General features: G+C 41.8%; 1 protein-coding gene across 5 annotated transcripts in view; it reads right to left on the bottom strand.

Moving 5' to 3' along the window:
• Positions 1-594: 594 nt before the first annotated feature.
• Positions 595-10,142, bottom strand: part of RBMS2 (RNA binding motif single stranded interacting protein 2) — a 56,223-nt gene continuing 46,675 nt past the window's right edge. For 3 of the 5 annotated variants that reach the window (XM_081309464.1, XM_081309461.1, XM_081309462.1), the window contains 5 exons: positions 8,549-8,626; positions 8,110-8,220; positions 7,328-7,408; positions 6,802-6,888; positions 595-5,222 (listed from right to left, as the gene is read on the bottom strand). In XM_081309464.1, the coding sequence (XP_081165590.1) occupies positions 6,808-6,888; positions 7,328-7,408; positions 8,110-8,220; positions 8,549-8,626 (351 nt within the window). In that variant the 3' untranslated portion in view covers positions 595-5,222; positions 6,802-6,807. Of the gene's footprint in view, positions 5,223-6,801; positions 6,889-7,327; positions 7,409-8,109; positions 8,221-8,464; positions 8,627-10,142 lie in introns of those variants that run through there. The other 2 variants (XM_081309463.1, XM_081309465.1) reach the window with 2 other exon arrangements.

Here is a 10,142-nt window from a genome sequence, read left to right as displayed (position 1 = left end):
TCTACACCAAGTTTCCATGTTCCTTTTACAACAAAAGGGACTGACTTTTTATATAACCAAATGTGGTGTTTTAGTGACTTTTTGATAATGTACAGTTTTTTGTGAATTTAAATTTATTTCTTTCTATATTTTTAGGACCAATCTCATTTTTAATAAGGTTTAAAAAGGAAAAAAAAAGTCTAGAGAAAAAATCTGTTTTTGCCATGTGATGTTCCACAAGTGCAGCTGTAGAAAAGTGCTTGTCAGTTGAATAAAAACCACATTTGATAGATTCAAAAGGCTCTGTGTATTTCTCTTCCCTTTAGTCTGGGCCCTTCATGTTCTCACACATTTATTGGGGAGAGAATGTGTATTAGGATGGGCATGACTGGTTTGGTATATAAGATGCAGATTTATCACTAACCCCTAAGCAACAGGAATCCTGTTTCATACCTTCTGCTTCAGTAGATCTGCCTCAAAATCTTAACTGAGGCACTGGGGTAAATGAGTTTCCACATGCCCTGTTCCCACTTCAAGATGCATGCCTTACCTTCCTAAGCTGCCACTTATTTCCTGTAGCAACATACCCTCCCACCCATGGATAAGACACCAAAACAGATTTTTGTGTTTTATTAAAAATGTTGACAAAATGAATCTCTACCAAACTGTAAGGAAGCAACATGGGAAGACCAGGGGTCAGAAAAGAATAAGCTAAAAGGGTGGCATTGGCATAACATGGGAAGAATATAAAACTAGAAGTCTCTGGATAAAGGAAAAATTGTAGTACAAAATGTGTTTTAAGTATAAATTAAACTTATTTCAAGGTGATAAGTGCATGTAGTAAGTATTCATCCATCCAAAAAGGGTATGTGTTGGGGAAATTGGGACACCAGTGATGGGGTAGGAACTTTTATTTACTCGGGCTGTAAAAGTCTTAACTAGGTAACCCTTTAGTTTGGGCATTTTTTTCTCCTGAACCCTCTAAGAAAGATAACTGTTAAGGTGAAAAAGGAACATCTATTTCCAGTCCTATAAAACTCTTTGGTGTTTGGTTACCTTCTCTGCTATGAGGCAGCCAATAATTAATTTTATAGTTCTAAGCTCTGTTCTAATGGTGGTCCTGGGGTAACTCCCAACAATCTGTTGTTACCTTAGGTGGTGCCACATTGAGACCTACCTAAAAAGTTTGATTAGTGAGCTAAAACCCCGAGAGAAGACATTCCAGAAGTAGAAAAACCAAAGACTGAATTTGTTCATGAGTCCTTTCTAGTCCCCAGTTTCCTAACCCTCATGAAGAGAACAATAGGAAAAGATGTAAGTCAGGTGCTTGTGCCCTTGTTTAATTGAGAGATTGTGAGGTAGATGAGTAACAAGGACAAGGAAGTTTGGGGATCTACTTGGATAATGAATGCTTATTCAAAACAAGTGGACAGGCCAGGGAGAAAGCAGTGGTAACTGGAGTGTTGAGAGCACCTAGTTTTCTCATTTCAAACATGAGGAACACCTATAGGGAGGTTCAGCAAAGATCAGGGGAGAGAGCACTATAGGCTGGTTTTAGCCACAGAGGAAGACTGTCCGATGGAAGGAAAGGGTAAAAGCTGAGCAAACTTCAGGGATCTGCTAATGCTTGGGAAGCCCTAAAAAATGGGTCACATGGAAATGGAGTGGTTGGTTTAAAAGGAAATCAGGAAGAACTGGTATAACAAGGCACAGGATCTAGGATCTATAGGCTGGCTTTAGTAACCCCCACCCTCTTTGAAGTCCACAGATCCAAGTCTAGCAGAGGATAGGGGCAGGTTGGGACCTGATCATACCCCCAACTTCTTGGCTAACAAGGCAAAGTAGCCCCTCAATGTGTGCAATGCTGCTACTTCCCAGAAGGTGGGGCATGTGCCTAAGCAGCAATAGTTCCTTTTCCAGAAGACCAATAATTGTCAATGTCAGGGATCCCTGCAACATTCCACTGAGATCACTTACAGCATCTTTATGGCAAAGTAAAATCCCATAGGTAGGTCTCAGCCCCAGTGGGTTGACATATTGGAATAGCAAGGAGAGCCTGGTGACACTGGAGGCATTAGGGGGAATGAATGAGCTTACTGTTAAGCAAATTAGAAAAGGAAGAGGAATGAAATGGGGCTGAAGTGGCACAACTAGGAATGGCCTGTGCAGCAGGTCTTGTCCTCATCCTTAGTGCAAATAATACCTCTGTTACTAACAAGGGTTATAACCTCTTTAGAGCCACCAGGCTTTAACCTCTTCTTTGGTTGAAAACACTAAAAATAACATCCCTATCCATCATCATTCCCACACCTTCCTAACCTCTACCTGCACCCTCCTCCAAAGAGTCCAAACAGTCTAGGGTCAGGATATCAACTCAGAGCCTGAAAAGAGCAATAATAACACTGACATGAAACGGAATAGGCAGGCCTAGAGCCTAGTAAAGGATTACACCATCTGAGGAAAGAACTCATAAGTTCTATTTGACTGAAAACAGAAAAGCACAAAGTACTAAAATATTTTAAGAATGTTATGAGCATCTGTAATGAGTGGGGGTGAGATGAAAGTACAGAGAGTGTAAAATGTGGCTTCCAGGAAGACAGGATTCAGAAAAAACTAGGCATAGTGTTTAAAGAGCGCAGTCCAAGACTGGCTCCTCTACCCGCTGCCCACCCTAACCAATCTTCACCAATTCATGGGAGAAATAGTTCCTATTCCATCCTTTCTCCAATTACTACCCACTATTAGAAATGAACTAACAACTAGTGGGGAAAGTAGGAGTATAAATCAAAAGCACCAAAAAGAAATTCCTCAGTGCCATTAACCACTACAAAAATAACTGCAGGCTCCCAATTACTTCCTGTCCTCAAACCTGCCCAAACCAGAAGCACTCTCTCAATGGTAGGTTCATATGAAGAGAACCAAAAAAGGTAACTTCAATATTTTAAAACAAAGTAAAAATCACAGCCATTTAAAAAATTTAGAAAATACAGAGAAAGGAGACAGAATCAGGGATTTTGGGAGACAGGAAGGTCAGCAGAGACAGCAACACCAGTTCCTATGCAGGAAACATTAAACCTACCAGCAAGACTTCCCCAATCTACCATCAGTTAAATAAACAGAATTCTGGATTTTTTCACCCAGTACCAGGTATTGAACCCAGTACTTAATCACTGAGCCATATCCCCACCCCTTTTTATGTTTTGAGACAGGGTCTCACTAAGCTGCTTGGGGCCTGGAAAAATTTCTGAGGCTGGCTTTGAACTTGGGATCATCCTGCCTCAGCTTCCCAAAATGCTGGGATTACAGGTGTGCACCACCACACCTGGCTGTTTTCTCTTTTTTCTGAAAGGTCACTGATAAGATAGCAGCTCTGGAATATTTCACTTTACTGAAGGTTAGAGACAAAGCAAGCACCGTCTGCTAAGCCAAACCCTCCTGGAGGGTTAATGGACTTGGAGCTTTTGTGCTGGATAAGACTTTCCTGGGGTTGAAAGCACCAATGAGAAAACAGAGGCAATTTTGTTCTTTACACTTTGTATTCCTACCCACTGCCCCCAACTCCTTTATCCCCAGGATGTACAAAGACTGATGGCAGGGAAGACCTCAATTATGGGGCAAAAGGGAAAGAAGGGAAAGCTGGGCCTAGCTCTATGTGCAGCCACTGACACCTCAGTTTCTCTTCCAGCTTTCATCCTCTCTTTTTCTCCACACCAGCCCATGAACACTTATTTATCCATCTCCATTATTTGCTTTGTCTGGTGCAGATGCCTCCTGGTCTCTGAGTAAAGGGGAATAGAGTTCTCCTTTTGATACATGAGAGAGTGACTGGAAGAAGACAGAAGTAGGATCTTATTTTCCAGAAGATGGGCAAAGGCTTTTTCCTGCTTATCTTGATGTGAGAAAAATAAGTTGTTTTTGTTTGTTTGTTTGTTTTTTTGTGGTACCAGGGATTAAACCTGGATGTGCTTTACCACTGAATTACATACATCTTTGGTCCTTTTTATTTTTCACTTTGAGACAAGATCTTGCTAAGCTACCACCTCTCTAGTCACTAGGATAACAGGCCTGTGCCACTGCATCTGACAGGGCTAGAGTCTTTATTTATAAAGATCTGACCTTATAAATCATGAGATGGGATGTACTTCATTTTTCTACCCTAGCTCTTTGTTGTCCTTCAACAAGAAGGAAAATTATTCCCAATGTTCTGGCTCCCTAGGGAAGGGGTCTAAACAAAGTATGGAAGGGCAGAGCACTCTACGGTCACAGAAAACTCCTTTCCCATCTCTGCATAGCATCCACAGAACAATCCGTACCTTCCTCCCTCCAAGTGTGTGTGTCTGTGTATTTAGCATGTGCACAAGAGCCATGAGCCTTACAAGGACAGCTCTTGTTACATGCAGAAGTGTCAAAGGTTGGAGTCCAGGGAGAATTCAAGAATACCAATTCCATCCATCCAAACCAGTTGCATGAGTGTTAAAGGGCACTGTGTGTCCAGGACTGGGTGGGAATTTACCTCAGCCGAGAAGTCAGGAAAACACTGCCAACATCCAGGTTTCTCAGTCTTGGCCCTATTGATATTTTGAAATAGATAATTCTTTGTTGGGCATAGTGGGGCTCTCCTTTGCACTGTAGGATGTTTAGTGGCATCCTTGGTCTCTAGCAACTAGATGCAAATAACACACACACTCCCACTCCCAGGCATAGCAATAAAAAATGTCATCAGATAACTGCAATGGTCTCTGGGGGGTAAAAGCACCTCCCTTGAGACACATTGCTCTGCAGCAAGGTCACAGCTATAAAGGCCTGGAGCACAGCAATGTGCAGCAGAAAGAGAGGCCACGCAACCTGGGCAGAAAAGATCCACCAGGAGGCAGGATGGCAGGCATTCTGAAAAATCTGGAGCCGCCAGAAAAGACACCTTCCTCAGAGGGTGACAGACTCTGCAGTGAGAAGAGCTAGTCAGAAGTAAGTCAGTCCATCCTTCCGGAGACTGCGAGACCTAGTCTTCAACTAAATTTGCTTCACAAGTAAATCCCAAAGCTGTAGGTCATCTCTCAAATGAATTTAGGTCACATTTCTGCTTCCTGAAGGCAAAGTCTAGTCTCTTCTCCCAGGATGTGGCAGGGCCAGGAAAAAAGCCACGTCTGTTCCTTGCTCAGCCTCCAAAATTCCATATAAAATTTCATTTAAAAAGGATATTTGTAAAATTTAAAAATATAAAAAGACAAAGTAGGCAGGGTTAGCTGTATGGAAAAGAGAAAAAAACAATCTGAATGAGTAAAAGAAAGCAAAAAACATGTGAAGAGGGGTATGTGAACTGATAGCTCTACAAGAACCAAATTTTTAAAGTCTATATATTTTCTTAAACACATAGACATATATCAAAAAAAGTTCATAACGGAACCAGCAACTAGGATTTCCTCTATCAATGTTCTAGCACTGCATTTTTTTTTTTTTTAGTTGTAGATGGATACAATGTTTTTATTTCTTTATTTGTATGTGGTGCTAAGGATGGAACCCAGTGCCTCAGGCATGCTAGGTGAGCACTCTACAGCTGAGCCCTAGCCCCTGCCCCTAGCACTGCATCTTCATGGGTAATTTTATTTGTTTTGTTTTTGTGTGCTGGGGATTGAACCCAGGGATCAAAATGTCATCAGATAACTGCAATGGTCTCTGGGGGTAAAAGCACCTCCCTTGAGACTCTTTTCTACCACTGGGCTGCAATCCCCAGCCCTTTTATTTTTAATTTTGAGATAGGGTCTTGCTAAGTTCTTCAGGCTAGCTTCAAACTTATAATTCTCCTCCCTCAGTCTTCCAAGTAGCTGGGATTACAGGCATGTGTCCTGTGCCCAGATTATTATTTGTTCTTTTGTTGTTGTTGTTGTTGTTGTTGTTTTTTAAGAATAACAAAACATGCTATACATGCTAAAGCATGCTGGTAATCCCAGCAACTCCAGAGGATAAGGCAGAAAGATCCAAGTTCAAAGCCAGCCTTAGCAATAAGCCTAAAGCCCTAAGACTCAGAATTTTGAGACAGCGATACCCTGTCTCAAAAAAGAAAAAAAGAAAGAAGAAGGTTGGGGAGTTAGCTCAGTGGCGGAGCACTTGCCTAGCACATGCAAGGCCCTGAGTTTAGTCCCTGGCTCTGGGGAAAAAAAAAAAATTAGAGGCCAGCCTGGGTGACATAGTGAGACCCCAACTCAAAAAAACAAAGCAAAAAAAAAAATAAATAAAGGAAAATACAAAAGGGCTGGGAATGTGGTTTAATGGTTAAACACCCCTCAGTTCAATTCCCAATATCAAAAAACCAAAGCAAAATGACAACAAACTGTTTTTCATATATATGAGCAAAAGCTCCAGCCACATGTCTCTTTGAGGTAGGAGAAAAGTACATTACAATTAAAAACAAAGAAAAAATTTTCTTTGCAAAAGAAAAAAATGTGCGTGTCTCTGTGTGTGCATGTGTGTGTTTCTCCTCGAATGTAGCACACACAAAATGTGCTGATTTCCCCATGTTCCATCAGCAATGGAGAAAGAGGACAGGGCAGGAGCATAGAGATTTCTTTTCTCAGGCCCAGGTCTATGAAAACAATGGCCAAGTGTTAGTCCTTAACAGAGCTACAGATGGTACATAACCTAGCTAACCCTCTGGAGTCTGGGAGCATGTCCAAGAACTCTTTTCTATTTAAGATGGGGAGGGAAATCCCAAGGGAGAGGGTAGGGAGGGAGCAAGACAAGCACAAGAACCTGTCGCACTTTAGGCAGGGCTGAGCTGCTCTCTCTTAGTTTGGGACACCCACTTCCCCAACATGTGGTTCTTACCCAGTGTTACTTGCTGAACTGGAAAGAATAGACCCCATGGTCTGAGGGCGTATCCACTGCCACTTGATTCTGTTGGCTGCTGTTCTCCTGTACCGTAGCCAGGAAGGAGAGTCATCTTATGTGTTCTTTTCTTCAGCTCCCTCCAAACCAGTCTAGATAAAACCCACCCAAAGCTGAGAGGCCTCTCCAGCCCACCCACTCACAACACACACCACCTCAGCACTGGAAGGAATGTAAAACACAACAGGCACTTTGGAAAAAACTTCAGAAGTTCTTCTATGTTCAAAACAGCCTGCCTTCCTCCCAATGCACTCTAGTCAATTCAAGGGAGCATCCTGGTATTAACTACCAGCTGGCCCAAGGGCCTCACTCATGAACACACACTAAGTCTTTTCTTCTTGCACTCTTCATATAGCTATCAGTTACTTGTGAACACAGAAACAGCATCATTGTGAAAGGAACAATTGACAGGGGAAGATCTGTCTCTGTCATTGTCCTATCTTCACTCCAAAAAAGTAACTCTTACCTCAACTGAAACATTGGAAGAAGGCACAGGGGTGTACTGTGAGATGTAAGCTCCTTGCATAGCTGCAGCCGTTGGCATATACTAGAAGAAAAACATCAACCAGCTAGAGCAATGACTCTTGGTTACATTTAAAGCACCTGGGGACAGGGCTGGAGTTGTGGCTCAGTGGTAGAGCGGCTTGCCTGGCACATGTGAGGCCCTGGGTTCGGTCCTCAGCACTGCATATAAATAAAATTAAAAGATAAAGCACCCGGGGGACTTTTTAAGATATTGAGGCCTGTGTTCTATCTCCAAAGAGTCAATTCAGTTGGTCTGGGCACTGGCTTCTTGAAGGCACTCTGGTAGTGGCTTAGACACACTTCCACCAATTTGACCTTCTTTCTTCCACTCCTCTGTCCCGACTGCCTGCTTCTGTTTCCCCAGCACACTGCATTCCCTGCCCTTTAGCCCTGCTGTGCATCAAGTCCCAGAAAACCCGAGGTGCTTCATCTGCTCTTTCTGTTACTATTTTGATAAGGATTTCTAGGAAATGTGTCTTAACTCTTAAATTAATACACACATAGAAACATTTTAGTTTTGTAACAAGGAAGCAGTTAAAAGGGGTAGTCTGGGGAGCAAAATGACTGCATTCCTGGCTTATGGATCATTATTTTTGTAGTTTATTTCCAATTCTGAGTGCACCCTCAATGACACTGAAGTGACTCTATCATAAGTATCTATGCTGAAGAATACTGCACAGGTACTCCTTGCAGGAGTTAATAAGCGGAAATACCCGGCTTTACCGTGCCTGTGGTGCTGAGCGAGAGGTGGCCCAGTTGCTGGGTAAGAGGCCCCATCATGGAAGCAGGCTGAAGAGAAATGGGGTGATCCATCCCTGGTGTTAGAACTGAACCCTGGAGGCAACAACAAAGGAAAAGAATTAGTTGGCAGCATCCTGTGAGGTTACCCAAGGCAGTAATAATGAAGGGACTGCTGAAGACAGATATTTTTAAATACTGGGAATTAAAAGCCATAGTGAGCGGCAACCAAGCCATATAACAGGAAAAGGCACTCTGCCCATCAGTCTGGAGGGACACTTATCTAAGAACAACACTCAGAGAATTTAAGGGCTGCACAAGGTACTGAGCCAGAACTCACACCCACATCTCCTGTCATCAAAGCCCTTTGCTTTTCTTTACATCAAATTGCCTCTTTTGCTTCTGCCCACTTCTGAACACTCACTGAAGGCTGCATGAGGTATGACTGGTGGTGCATCCAAGATGGGTTAGGTAATTGTAGAGGAGATGTCTGAGTCACTCTCTGATGTAAGCAAAAACAAACAGAAATGTTAACTGCCTAGAAACTATTGTTCAATGATCTGATAATAATTATCAATGATCTGATAATGTTTAGCAAAGTTCCCCAAAAATGTCCCCCTCAGAGCATAGAAACATTAATAAAAGCTGTTTTAAAAATATTAACAACTCATAACTATTCAATAAATAGCCTGATTAAAAATTGGCAAAAGAGCTGGATGTGGTGGTGCACACCTGTAATCCCAGCGCCTCAGGAAGCTGAGATAGGAGGATCAAGAGTTCAAAGCCAGCCTCAGCAAGGGTGATGCGCTAAAGCAACTCAGTGAGATCCTGTCTCTAAATAAAATACAAAAATAGGGCTTGGGATGTGGCTCAGTGGTCAAGTGCCCCTGAGTTCAATCCCTGGTACCAAAAAACAAAACAAAACAAAAATGGCAAAGGATTTGGAAAGACATATGCAATAGAAGGTGCACAAATGATAGTAAGCACATGAAAGAGGTGCAAAAGCAAATAAAAAACACAATAGTGCACCACCACACAAACCCAGGAGAATGGCTCTAATTAAAAAGATAAGTGTTTTACATGGATGTTGAAATATAAAATGATGCAATCCCTTAGGAAAATACTTCAGCAGTTCCTAAAAAAGTTAAACATAGGGATACTATGTAGCTCAGCAATTCTACTCCCAGGTTCATGCCCAAGTGAAATGAAAACATATGTACCCCCTAAAAAATCTATCTAGGAATGTTCATAGCAATATTATTCATACTAGCTAGAAATACTTCAAATGGCCATCAACTGATAAATGATACATGGATAAACGAGATGTGGTATATCCATGCAATGAAATATTTTTCAGCCAAAAAATGAATGAGATATTGATGCATGTTAAAACATGGATGAAACATGAAAACATGCTAAGTGAAAGAAACACCAAAGACAACAGATGACTTCATTTGTATGAAGTGTTCAGCACAGGCAATTCTACAGACACAGAAAATGTTTTATAGCCAGGTGCCATGGTGCATGCCTATGATCTCAGTGACTAGAGAGGTTGAAGCAGGAGCTCAAGTTCAAGGCCAGCCTTGGCAATTTAGTAAAACCTTGTCTCAAAAAAATAAATAAATAAATAAATAAAATAAAAAGGACTGGGGATGTAGCTCAGTGGTAGAGCACTCCTGGATTCAACTCCAGTACCACATACACATACACAAAAAGAATGAATATTATAGGTTGCCAGGGCATTTTATTTTATTTTTTTTTAAAGAGAGAGTGAGAGAGGAGAGAGAGAGAGAGAATTTTTTTAATATTTATTTATTTTTTTAGTTCTTGGCGGACACAACATCTTTGTTGGTATGTGGTGCTGAGGATCGAACCCGGGCCGCACGCACGCCAGGCAAGCGCGTTACCGCTTGAGCCACATCCCCAGCCCCAGGGCATTTTAATTCAACAGGAAAAGGATGCATTATTTAATAATTTGGTGCTGGGACTAAATTAAAATTCTGGAGGAAAATATAAAA

Source organism: Spermophilus citellus (assembly GCF_964194105.1).
Source record: "Spermophilus citellus genome assembly, chromosome: 10".
Lineage (NCBI taxonomy): Eukaryota > Metazoa > Chordata > Mammalia > Rodentia > Sciuridae > Spermophilus > Spermophilus citellus.
This window is presented reverse-complemented; position numbering and strand designations above follow the sequence as displayed.